At 43.4% G+C, this 13940-nt stretch overlaps 1 protein-coding gene across 1 annotated transcript in view; it reads right to left on the reverse strand.

Annotated features, from left to right (window-relative positions):
* The window catches only part of LOC126417051 (gamma-aminobutyric acid type B receptor subunit 2), a 430259-nt gene that overhangs the window by 56169 nt on the left and 360150 nt on the right, over nt 1-13940 (reverse strand). Inside the window, exon 18 of the mRNA XM_050084943.1 lies at nt 5759-5929. Coding sequence (XP_049940900.1) covers nt 5759-5929 — 171 coding nt within the window. The remainder of the gene's footprint in view (nt 1-5758; nt 5930-13940) is intronic.

Raw genomic sequence — 13940 nt, forward strand, 5'->3', positions numbered from 1 at the left:
CGACGCTGAGCCACATGGGAATTGATTAATTCACATAAGGCGTTGTCTAGCATTGTAAGGCTTCGTAGTGGTCAGCAACGCGGCTGGAGATGTCGTTGAAACATGTCGAATCCGGCAACCTCGAAACTGTTCATCGAGGAATTCTCGTGCCTGACTAGCAAAGCACGAGGGAGCTGCGACACAGCTGTAGCCACACATGATCTATAATTCCCTTGTCTTAGAGTTCAAATATTAACCAGTTTTAGAGCATGTACAAATAATTTCCATCCACGTACTCTTAAAGATACAGTACAAACAGATATCGTGACGACAGCCTGACGCACATAAATTAAGGCTGCTTCGTTTCCAACTTTTGCACATAATGGGAGTTTAATTAGACCAGTAATCCACATTCCTTGTGTGAACTACTATGTATGACAAGATCGTCATAAAATAATACAGCGAAACGCGTCACATCGAAATTCCGGCATCGAAGCACGGCAGGCTGCAGCTAGATTCTCCACGTCGTTGCCAAGCAATTTATTTACAGACATTGGCCTAAACATTTAATTTTCAGGTCTTTTTTACTTTGGTCATGCATTATGGAGAGCGGTAATTAAAGTTTAGCTGACTTTTTGAGAATGGGTTTCATTGGAGATTGCTCAGCTGATTGAGTGACGGCAACAAACATCTACTGCTGGATCCACGACATGATCTCCCTTTGATACTGCGAGACACAAGAGCACGGTCCTTCCAATGCATCAAGCTTACTTTACGAAATGTGGCATTGCAGAACCCATCTCTGGGCGCAATCACTACCTCCGACATCGCTTTTCACGTCTGTGGGCGTCGATGCACCGACACACATGCTTCTGGAAGCTCCTCAACACCGTAACTCTGTCCGCTCACATCTGAAATAGTTTCACAACTGAAACAATACCATACTGGAAAAAACTATGCAATAAAAACAACAATGCTTTTTATCAGCGTCAAAGTAGGGATGTCAATCGAGGGTTGCCATATATCTAAACGGGAAAATGGGGGGGGGGGGGGGGGGGGTTAGAAACAGTGTTAATGTGAGACCCAATAGCTTACTTTTTTACAAAAACGTATTTCTTGCTTCCAAGACTCCTCGTGAGTATCTCTTTCTTGGATTTTATTTTATCATAGTGATGAGAACAAATAAGGTCCTTAAAACAGACAATGAACAAATTCTTTGCACATTGAACAGAAAGTCTGCTTCTTTCATCAGTCCATTGTATATTCAATAAGGAAAATGTCCTTTTCACAACTGCCTGGTCAGCAGGGATTGCAAAAAATATTGCACACATTCCAAAAGTTACGAATATTCGTTTTAAAAACAATTGTTCATGAAATTACACCACTTGCCAGTTGCAGTTTTCTCTAAAAATGTTGATCTTGATTGCGATTTGAGCTGTCCAGTTAGAAACATTTTTAGGCCATGTACTTCATCTAACAATTCACTGTCAACTACAAGAAAATTTCTGTTTCTGAAATAAGTTACACCATTTCCTACATTGTCCCAATCAAGTCCTTTGCTAGGAGTTAACCAACTTAGTTCAGCCTCATCCATTTATTAATGTAATGACTAATTTGCTAATGTAATCACTTACCACAATTTTGGAGTCATCGAAAGCCTTTCCTTCCGGTCTATTGGTACAATCCGTCGAGCTAAGACTCTGATGATGTTTTACGGTGTGAAATTCATATGCTGTCTCAACTGATGCTACCTTCATATCACTTTTGCTGCAGGGTTGCGGGAAGAACTCAGGCGATTCTTCGCGATGTGCTTTGTGTTGGGGGGGGGGGGGGGGGGGGGTTATTGGGTTGTTCGGGGAAGGAGACCAGACAGCAAGGTCATCGGTCTCATCGGATTAGGGAAGGATGGGGAAGGAAGTCGGCCGTGCCCTTTCAAAGGAACCTTCCCGGCATTTGCCTGGAGCGAGTTAGGGAAATCACGGAAAACCTAAATCAGGATGGCCGGACGCAGGATTGAACCGTCGTCCTCCCGAATGCGAGTACAGTGCGTTAGCCACTGCGCCACCTCGCTCGGTGATGTGCTTTGTGCATCCATACTTCTTTGAGCTTTTTAGTATTAACATGATCCATAATATGAGAGAGAGGGAAGAAACAGATGTAAGTAAATAAACTTGAAACGATACTAGTAAACTGTAAGACACAGACTACCGGCCACGCATGGACACAAGACACAAAGCTGCAGGGTCTGCACTTACTTTTCTTGCACATAATTACATTTATTTACGATTGAAACTTACTGCACTTCATTCTTTCTTACTCATATACAGTTATTCCTTCTCGTAGAAACGGAAATTCATTTAGGTAATTTTCTCTAAATTTACATTTTCAGTTTGTTACCTTTAGGCATATTCTAAACATTTTCCACAATCACAACTGTTAATATCAATGACGTCGCAACGACCGAGACCGATTCGATGCGTGGTACGATACTCTAGAGGAGCGAAGCTGCAGATCGAGTCGCGTTGCTACTAAAGTCGACGACCACCTGAAGTGTTGTCAAGCTGCTTTTATCTCTCCCAATTTATGCCCAGTTTTGAATTTCAGTCCACCAGATGATATCTGATATCACAGAACAACAACTTAAGACGGAAGTCTACAAATAGAGCGCTTTTACTTGCTTATAAGGTCGAAACCGGGGGTTGAAATGTTTTTTTTTTTTTCGCGATAACGGATAAAGATTTTTGATAACGAAGAGATGGCCCTTCTGGAAAAATGCTTGCAGAATATTGTGTTGAAATTTATGAAATTTTCTGCGGTTATTTATGATTTAGATTTCGCCTCATACTGGATTTTAAGTGTAGAGTTAGAGTAGCTTTGAACCTCTGTATCTTGTTTGGAGACCTGTTCGAGACCAGGATCTTACGAATATATAGCAATAATTTCAGCCGTTTGTTCTGCATAGTCACATCGGAATCCTCGGTTGAATTTTGGTCTGCTGATGACAGCAAAAATATATTTTAAAAATCTATCGCTTGCATACCGATACATTGTAAACACTAACTGTCCTATCACGATTTCTTGGGGTACTCCGGAAATTACTTTTACATCTGTCGATTTTTTTCCGTTAACAGTGACGTGATGGACTCTGTCGGCAAGGAAGTATTGAATCTAGTAGTTCCGATACTCGGTAAGTTTGTATTTTCTACGGTGCCAAATGCTTTTATGAACTCAAGAATCACGGCACCAACTGTGCGCCGTTGCCTACGGCTCTATGGATCTCATGGAGGAACTGAGCGACCTGAGTTTAGGACGTTCTCAGTTCCCGAAACAGATTTTTATAGAGAAAATTATCGTTAGCCATAACGTCATAATTCTTGAGCAGAATGCATGTTACATAATTGTACAACAGATAGATGTAACAATACAAGCCTATAATTATATGCATGTCCTACAATCCTTCTTCAAAACGGAAATGACTTGCGGATTTTTCCAGTCTCTAGGTATCCTTCTTTGCTCCAGCGGCCTACGGTAAACTGCTGCTAGACAGCGAGCAATTTTTCTTCCCATAATCTTTGTAGAATCTCATTTCATCTGGTCCTGATGTATTTCCACTGTTAAGCGATTGTAGTAGCTTTTCTGTTCAGCGATCGGTTATCTCAATATCTGTCATTTCGACATTCGTGCTACGATTAGAAGGAGGGACCGTGTTACTGGCTTCCACGATGAAACAATTTCTAAAGACCGAATTTAGTATTTTGGCCTCTGTTATATCGTGTTTCGGTACCAGTATGGTCAATGAGTGAATGAATAGAGACGATTTGGAACCACTTATTGATTTTACGTAAGACTGAGACCTCTTAAGATTTTGTGTACAAAATTATATTTCCAAAGTCATTTAACGCTTCTCTCACTGCTCTACTTATGTTCATTTTCGCATCGTTCTGCTTTTGTATTAAGCTGGGTTTTGACTTCTCTTGAATCTGTGATGAAGCTCTCTTTGTTTACGTGGCAGTTTTGTAACACTGCTGTTTAACCGTGACGTGTCGTTCCCTTGAATTAAGACCTTGCTCGGAAGGTTGTTGTCCAAGGCATACTGAACGACGCTTTTAAATTTTTTCCATTTGTGCTCCACATCTTCGTCCTCATCACTGAATATCTGATGCTGACTACTCATTCTGCAGTTAATATCCTGTGGTTCTTGCTAAGCAAATATACTGTCCTACGTGGTCAACGTAATGAGCTTGTAATGGGTGTGTGCAAGAGTCTATTCACCCATATTTCTGCTTGGCCGCTTGCAAACACAAGATCTTCCCCCTCCTCCCCCCCCCCCTTCCATGGAGCTTTGGTAGTGGTGTACATAGGTGCTAGCGACAAGCCCTTTAATACTCTACAGCGGGAGAGCTGTACTGTGAAAGATTTCTTTCAGATGGAAAGGTTCCGTTCTTTTCCTCTTGTGAAACATCATAATTCCTTATGATTTCTGAGCCTTCACGAGTGCAGCAATGGATCAAGGACAACAGAAGCTGCAGCAGAAGCATCTACATTTACATTTACACTCCGCAAGCCACCCAACGGTGTGTGGCGGAGGGCACTTTACGTGCCATTGTCATTACCTCCTTACCTCCCTTTCCTGTTGCAGTCGTGTATGGTTCGCGGGAAGAACGAGTGCCCGAAAGCCTCCGTGCGCGCATATTCCGCAAGCCACCCAACGGTGTGTGGCGGAGGGCACTTTACGTCCCACTGTCATTACCTCCTTACCTCCCTTTCCTGTTGCAGTCGCGTATGGTTCGCGGGAAGAACGACTGCCCGAAAGCCTCCGTGCGCGCTCGAATCTCACTAATTTTACATTCGTGATTTCCTCGGGAGGTATAAGTAGGTTCAACAATGGTTCAAATGGCTCTGAGCACTATGGGACTTGAATGCTGAGGTCATCAGTCCCCTAGAACTTAGAACTACTTAAGCCTAACTAACCTAAGGACATCACACATATCCATGCCCGAGACAGGATTCGAACCTGCGACCGTAGCGGTCGCGCGGTTCCAGACTGTAGCGCCTAGACCCGCTCGGCCACCCCTGCCGGTAGGTATAAGTAGGGGTAAGCAATATATTCGATACCTCATCCGGAAACGCACCCTCTCGAAACCTGGACAGCAAGCTTCACCGCGATGCAGAGCGCCTTTCTTGCAGAGTCTGCCACTTGAGTTTGCTAAACATCTCCGTAACGCTATCACGCTTACCAAATAACCCTGTGACGGAACGCGCCGCTCTTCTTTAGATCTTCTCTATCTCCTCCGTCAACCCGACCTGGTAAGGATCCCACACTGATGAGCAGTACTCAAGTATAGGTCAAAGGAGTGCTTTGTAAGCCACCTCCTTTGTTGATGGACTACATTTTCTAAGGATTCTCCGAATGAATCTCAACCTGGCACTCGCCTTACCAACAATTAATTTCATATCATCATTCTACTTCAAATCGCTCCGTACACACACTCCCAGATAATTTACAGAAGTGACTGCTACCAGTGTTTGTTCCGCCATCATATAATCATACAATAAAGGATCCTTCTTTCTATGTATTCGCAATACGTTACATTTGTCTATGTTAAGGGTCAGGTGCCACTCCCTGCACCAAGTGCCTATCCGCTGCAGATCTTCCTGCATTTCGCTGCAATTTTCTACTGCTGCAGCTTCTCTGTATACTACAGCACCATCCGCGAAAAGCCGCATGGAACTTGCGACACTATCTACTAGGTCATTTATAAGCAGAGTGGAGGCTGACCGCTGTTCCGAGCGCGCACTGGCTGTGGCTGAGTGTGGACGCGCCGGAGCCTCCATGGTGGCCCCCGGGTCCGGCCCCCGCCACCAGGCCGGACAAGTAGCCCATGTGGAGCCGCAGCGCAGACGCGATCCCAGCGCCGCCGCCGCCGCCGCTGAACGACGTCGCCGACGCCTGCACAGAAAAGGCACGCACCACTGTCAGGCACGAGGCCCACAAGTCTCCGATGAACATTAGAATTTTTATATGTGCGGTGTCTGTTCTTTCAGCTACGTCCGAAAGATCCGACACCACACGTATAAATATATCCGCCTTGGCGGCAAATAATGATACCTTCAGCGCTTATACATTCTTTATTCGACCTCTTGCGGCAATCAGGTAACGCTGTGAGCCATGGGAGTAATGGACAGGGGCACTACGTATGTAATGTGCGAGGTATGGGATTTTGGGTTGGACGGGAAGCGTGATCACATAGTCGAAGGGATTAAGGCAGCCGCTCACGAAAAGTGGGAAATCCGGGTTAGAGTCCCAGTCGAGCACAAATTTTCACTTGTCGCCAATGGATTTATTTCAGTGTCCGGTTGCAGCTGATGTCGTATTTTCTCTTCCGTCATGAACATTAGTTTTGTTTCATTGTGACAGCAAGCTGTAGTGATTTAACATCCAGACGTCATGGAGAAAGATAACGAGATCGCGTGGTGTGTGTGTGTGTGTGTGTGTGTGTGTGTGTGTGTGTGTGTGTGTGTGGCATGTATATGTATATCCAGCCAGCCACGCCGCCAGTTTTCTCACAGGCCAGCCACGCATTGGCCTGACCTGCTGAGGGATTAAGTTTTGCTAATACCCCACCAGAGTGTGTCTTTCTGTTTTTGAGGTTACGCCAGCTAGGACCAATCAACAAGAGTGGTAATATACCTTTCTCTCTTTTACAGGAACCGCAGGAATGACAAATTTTGTCCAAACTGCACCACGTCGAGCCAAGGATAGGCTCGTCTTTACAGCGTCAGCGTCAGCGTCCACGCCGCCAGTTTGGTGGAATCAGTTTCCGACCAACACAAAAGGTGTCGTCTTCGAGAGATACCTTTCGTGAAACAACCGTTGCTGAATAAATTGCCAATCTCTCCCACCCACAAACCATCGAGAGGAGGGAGATGTTGAAACGGACATTGTAGTTGTGGTGCCACCCGTGGTGAGTAACCGCGCATTCTATGACTACAAGTAATTAGCAGAGTCACCGATCTCGCTTAATGAATAAAAAGAAAAAAAGATAATGATTCCAAATGAAGGGGGACGTACATCTCGAGTAAAAAATTAAAATATATTATTGTTTTGTCACAAGGGGAAGAAGCTTTGTTTCTGGTGGGCTATTTCGTATTCACCTATAGGCTCATTTTGAAGTTCAGGAATTGCGTACAATTTGGACGCCAGGCTGCTGAAAACAGCTGGACAGGACGTGACTATTATTTACATTTTGATATACGACAGATGAGTCCCAGGAACTTCACAGTATATTCCATGCAAGGTTAGTGGTACTCACTAGGTTTAGCTGTGGGTACTGGATGGTCAGAAAAAGTCTGAAAAGCTTGTATGGGAGTTGCAGAAATAATTGTTAAGAAAAAAATTCGATGCTTTTTAAAGGACATTAAATTCGTCGTTGACTGTAGAAATTATTAATTTGACAATTGATGTTGATTAACTCGGAAACGGCAGAAAGTACAGAATTTTTTCCTTAATAATTATTAGATTTCAGATATGGATGACGTGATGGACGGTACAACATACAGCAGCCTTAAGAAGGAAGCAATGGATCACAGAAAATGGAGAGGCAAAAGACCTGCTAATATAGCAAAAAGGTGATGATATATAGGGGAACTCGGGGCGGAACGGGATACTTAATGGTTAACAATTTCTATAAAATTAGGGAACACAAGGAAAAACTTCTTAAAGTGATAAAAAAAACATTTTGTAGCGTAACCTAATGTACCTTATTTTAAAATCACTTAATACATTTGGCATTTTTTACAATTTTTCAAAGAAAGTCTTGCATATTTCCCGTTCCGCCCCACCCACGGGGCAGAATGGGATAAGGGTATTTTTTGTTAATTTATTGCATAAACGTTGAATTTGAATTACGAATATCGTATTAAACTATGACAAAATGTTGTATAACAGGCAATTCAGACCATGCAATGTGTAATTAAAACAATTAAAAGTCATTCTTCAAAATAAGGAAACATTTTAATGTCATTCTGAAAAATGTACAATGCTTAATAGCCACCAGACTACTAACTACTAGTCCTTTCGACAACAGTCACAAATAAGTATTTCCTCTTCATATTCACTGTCTATGCCAGCACTTGAATTGTGTGCCCACTTGAAACACCTCTGGGATGCGACCCAGCCCTCATTACAAACGGAGTAGAAACCCCCACAGTAGAGACACTCAGCATCCTCTCTCTCTGATTCTCTCTTCTCCATCACCTTCTTCCTTTTATTATTCGTAAGCGCTTTGATGTCCTCTGTTTTGGTTTTTGGGTGTACAGTTTAATATTTTTGCCTTACGTTGCACTGCTCCTGACGTCTCTGCCCTGACATTGTTTATATTAGTGCACCCTCCTCTTTTCTGTAGCCCTACTTTACGTGCGACAGCATTCTGCAGTTCCTTCTTATAAGGAGAATCTGTTAATACGACGGTTTTTCCTTTTCATTTTGTAGTCCGCCGAGCATTTTGACAGATTAGTGGGATTGGAATGACAGCCTCGGGCGATATCTGGAAAGCTGAGTTGTTCCGCGAACATAGCTGGCTGGGAGAGTCTGGCATCCATGAACATCCAGGCTGGGTTTGCTTTCTACTTGCATCAAAATATGACGGGGCAGAACGGGACACTATCCCATTCTGCCCCGCCCCAAGAGCACTTTTGAGGTTAACAACTTTCATGGAGTGTAATAACTGACGTAATTAAACGCATTAAATAACTAAAGTATAACAAATGCCATGCACGTTAAGGAAATGTGTCATTCTAGGGTATAGAATTAACAATTAACAGCTTACCTGGCGTTGAAATTCACCAAACGTTAGAACAACGCAAGCGGTAACGTGACGGACAACAATTCGCTTAGATCTCGCACTTCAAACTAAATCAGAATGGCTGCCCTCACTTCCATTCGGAGAAATAGTTACATGCCCATACAATAGGTTGCACCACTGTCCAATCTAGAAAAGAGCAATTTCCCATTGTGCCCTGCTATCCCGTTCTGCCCCGAGTTCCCCTATATAAATTATTTATAGGATTTTTGACCATATAGATATTTAGTTATTGAAGTAGCCTGTACCAATGCGAGTGTCTTACGCAAATTTTAGCCAAAAGCTTTTGTTGACATTATCTGATCTTAAAGCAATAAAAAATACATTTTTCATTCATAACGAATCATAATTTACGTCAACAGACGTGCACCTGCACTTATCGGATTTGGACATGAAAGTCATCGAAATATTCTTTAACTCTTTTCACAGTAATGAAGTCAATTGGTGACATACCTGCGCTATAGTTTGGATATGTTATGTCCCTGAATCATCAGTTAGCTTGTAACTGGTCCATAATTACTTCGCACGCTGGAGAGCTGGGAATGGGAGGAGTATGCCAGCAGGGTAATAAAGGAGGTTAAAATTGGAGGGGCATACAGGTTACAGGTTCCCAGGAAAAGCCAGTAACCCCACCATGGCTCTGATGTACTGAAGAAACTGTGAGCGGCCTATTTCGGTACTCCACTCCCACCATTCGTCTCTCACCCAACCCTTGTGAGTTGACAGCTGAAAACTGTAACATCTTTGCTCGTAGATTCAGCAGTTGGCAGTCAGTGTCTTTCGGTATCAAGCTGTTAGCTTAAGTTTCTCATTTAAAAGATAATTTGAAAATTAAGTAGTGATGAGAATAACGTTTCTACATTTGAAGATACAAATTCCAGTAGAGTGTTTATTTGTGGACACGTTATTTGCACTGCTCGTTGCCATTAGAAGTCCCTGAAATGGAAGCAAATATCCGATATATGTTGCATGCTTGCTGGCGAATGAGTTTGTGATCGTGTAGTCGGCGTGACAGCGTTGAGGAAATGCTGAAGAAACTCCAAAGTCCAGACACAACAACACAGGACATTTGTATCATGGTTAAGTTTACTGTCTAAATTCCTAGAGCGTACGTTCGAAGACGAATCTTCCTTGCACATATGTCTCGTGAAATGAAACTAAAACAAATTGAGAATAAGTAGAGCTCATATGAAGATTTATCGATAACCGTTTTTACCCCGAACCATTCGCGAATGAATCAAAAATGTAAGGACATAATAGCGGTTCCGGAAGTTACCTCCGCCACTCACCGTAAGGCGGCTTAAGCATAATGGATGTATAGGTACATGCAAAACATAATTTTGGTTTGAAACAGTAACTTACAAATAACAAGTAAGCTCACATTCCAAATACGGAAACGGATTTTATGTGCACTGGTGGTGTTTGGTAGTAAATTAATTTTACGGACAGCCTCCCTCCCTATTTATTTTAAATAACTTACCAACGGACTAACGGAGGGCTCCATCCTCAAGGTACAGATTCCATTTGGACAAGAATGGCTGTGACCATTGTTCAGAGTAAAGTTGTAAGGTTACTGTGTGTGTGTGTGTGTGTGTGTGTGCCGGCCGCGGTGGTCTAGCGGTTCTAGGCGCTCAGTCCGGAACCGCGCGACTGCTACGGTCGCAGGTTCGAATCCTGCCTCGGGCATGGATGTGTGTGATGTCCTTAGGTTAGTTAGGTTTAATAAGTTCTAGGGGACTGATGACCACAGATGTTTAGTCCCATAGTGCTCAGAGCCATTTTTTTTTTTTTTTTGTGTGTGTGTGTGTGTGTGTGTGTGTGTGTGTGTATGTGTATGTCTACTTCACCATACCATTACTTGGCATTTATTCTCAGATGCGAACTGTCTACATATTATCACCTTTCTTAGTGTCGAGAGTTTCAAAGAGAGCATTAGACAACTATTGACTGAAACATGGGGCCGGGGCACAATACAAAACGTATGGGAGATGAAATAGTGACACCATCAGAGAAGCCAATAGGCAATAAGACGAAGAACAGAAGAAATCCTTGAATAACACAAAAGATATTGCATGTGACTAACGAAATTAGAAAATATAAACATGAAGCTGTCGAAAGGTAATGCTGACGACTAAATAATGAGACATACAGAAAGTGTAAAATGGTAAAATGGCTAGAAAAGAAATGGAAGGATGTAGAAGCATCCAAACTAAAGGGAAGATACATGTCACCTGCATTCAAATTAAAGACACTTCCGAAGAAAAGCAGCTGTATGAATATCAAGAGGTGAGATGGTAGTCCAGAACAAAACTGTTAAGGCTTTTGTGGCCACTTGTTGACAAACTGCCTATTGGCTTCTGTCTCGGGTACTTTGGCCGACGTTCGTCTGATGATTTTTCTGGCGTTTCGCCAGCACGAGTGGCTGGCTTGTCAAAGCTTCACCCTCCATCACCAGATATGGAAGGTGAAGCTTTGACAATGCCAGCCACTTGTGCTGGTGAAACGTCAGAAAAATCATCAGACGAATGTAGGACGAAGAACCCGGGAGAGAAGCCATCAGGCTGGTCGAAGGTATATTTAGGAGGGTTGTATAAGGGAAATGAATACGAAGGCAATAGTATTGAAGTGAAAGAAGAAGTAAGTTATGAGTTAGGGGATATAATACAGCGTGAAGAATTCGACGAGTTCTGAAAGATCTAAGTCGAAACAAGGCTTCTGAAGTAAACGAAATTCCCCCAACAATTATTGACACCCGTGGGAGGGCCAACCATGATAAACTATTGCATCTGGTATGTAAAATATGTGACACAGGTTAATACCCTCAGACTTCAAGAATAATGTAGTAATTCGAGTTCAAAAGAAAGCAGCTGCTGACAGGTGTGAATATTATCGAACTATCTGTTTAACAAGTCACGGTTACTAAATACTAACACGAGTCATTTATGTAAAATGGAGTAACTGGCAGAAACCAACACTGAAGATCAGTTTGCGTTCTGGAGAAATGATGGAACACGTGAGGCAATACTAACCCTAAGACATACACTATGTGATCAAAAGTATCCCGACACTTGGCTGAAAATGACTTACAAGATCTGGCAACCACCATCGGTAATGCTGGAATTCAATATGGTGTGTGTCCAGCCTCAGCCTTGATGACAGCTTCCACTCTCGCAGCCATACGTTTAATCAGGTCCTGGAAGGTTTCTTGGGGAATGACAGCCCATTCTTCACGGAGTACTGCACTGAGGAGAGGTATAGATGTCGGTCGGTGAGGCCTGGCACGACGTCGGCGTTCCAAAACGTCCCAAAGGTGTTCTACAGGATCAGGTCAGGACTCTGTGTAGGCCAGTCCATTACAGGGATGTTGTTGTCGTGTAACCACCACGCCACAGGCCGTGCATTATCATAGCCGCTCGATCGTTTTGAAAGATGCAATCACCATCCCCCAATTGCTCTTCAACAGCGAGAAGCAAAAAGGTGCTTAAAACATCGATGTAGACCTGTGCTGTGATAGTGCCACGCCAAACAACAAGGAGCTCAAGGCCCCTCCATGAAAAACACGACAACACCGTAACAACACCGCCTCCGAATTTTACTGTTGGTACTACACACACTGGCAGATGACGTTCACCGGCCATTCGCCATACCCACACCCTGACATCAGATCGCTACATTGTGTACCGTGATTCGTCACTCCACACAACGTTTTTCCACTGTTCAGTAGTGCAACGTTTACGCTCCTTACACAAAGCGAGGCGCCGTTTGGCATTTACCGGCGTGATGTGTGGCTTGTGAGCAGCCGCTCGACCATGAAATCCAAGTTTTCTCAACTCCCGCCTAACTGTCATAGTACTTGCAGTGGATTCTGATGCAGTTTGGAATTCCTAAGTATGGTATGGATAGATGTCTGCCTATTACACGTTACGACCCTCTTCAAGTGTCGGCGGTATCTGTCACTCAACACACGAGTTCGGCCTGTAGGCTTTTGTGCTGTATATGTTCCTTCACGTTTCCATTTTACTCTCACATCGGAAACAGTGGACCTAGGGATGTTTAGGAACATGGAAACCTCGCGTACAGACGTATGACACAAGTGCACCCTATCACCTGACCAAGTTCGAAGTCCGTGAGTTCCACGGAGCGGTCCGCAGCTCGTGGTCGTGCGGTAGCGTTCCCGCTTCCCGCGCCCGGGTTCCCGGGTTCGATTCTCGGCGGGGGTCAGGGATTTTCCCTGCTTCGTGATGACTGGGTGTTGTGTGATGTCCTTAAGTTAGTTAGGTTTAAGTAGTTCCAAGTTATAGGGGACTGATGACCATAGATGTTAAGTCCCATAGAGCTCAGAGCCATTTGAACCATTTTTTCCACGGAGCGCCCCATTCTGCTCTCTCACGATATCTAATTACTACTGAGGTCATTGATATGGAGTACCAGGCTGTAGGTGTCAGCAATGCACCTAATATGAAAAACGCATGTTTTGGGGTGTCCGGATACTTTTGATCACATAGTGTATCTTAGAAGACAGGTTAAGGTAAGGCAAACCAGCTTTTGATAGTGTTATCTGGAATACACCGTTTGAGTCTCTGAAGATGGCAGTGGTAAAATACAGGGAGCAAACGGTTATTTACAACTTGGACATAAACCAGATGGCATTTGTAAGAGTCGTAGGACATGAAAGTTAAGTCGTGGTAGAACAGGGAGTGATTAAGGATTGTAGGGTATTGGCGATGTTATTAAATACTGTACACTGATCAAGCAGTAAAGGAAACCGAGGAGAAGGAGAAATTTAGAAAGGGGAATTGAAGTTCTGGAAGGAGAAATATAAACTTTTCAGTTTACTGGTGACACTGGAATTCTCTCAGAGACAGCAAGGGACATGGAAGAGCAATCGTATGTACTGGATAGCGTTTGCAAAGAAGTTATAAGATGCACATTAACAAAAGTAAATCAAGAGTCAGGTCATGCTGAAAAAATTAGATAAGGAAATGAGAATGTAATCGATGTGTTTTGTTGCTTGGGCAGCAAAGTAACTGAGGATGGGGAGAGCGGGGAGGATATAGAATGTAGACTGGCTGTAACAAGAAAAGCATTTCTGAAAAAGGG

This window comes from Schistocerca serialis, chromosome 8, assembly GCF_023864345.2.
Source record: "Schistocerca serialis cubense isolate TAMUIC-IGC-003099 chromosome 8, iqSchSeri2.2, whole genome shotgun sequence".
NCBI lineage: Eukaryota > Metazoa > Arthropoda > Insecta > Orthoptera > Acrididae > Schistocerca > Schistocerca serialis.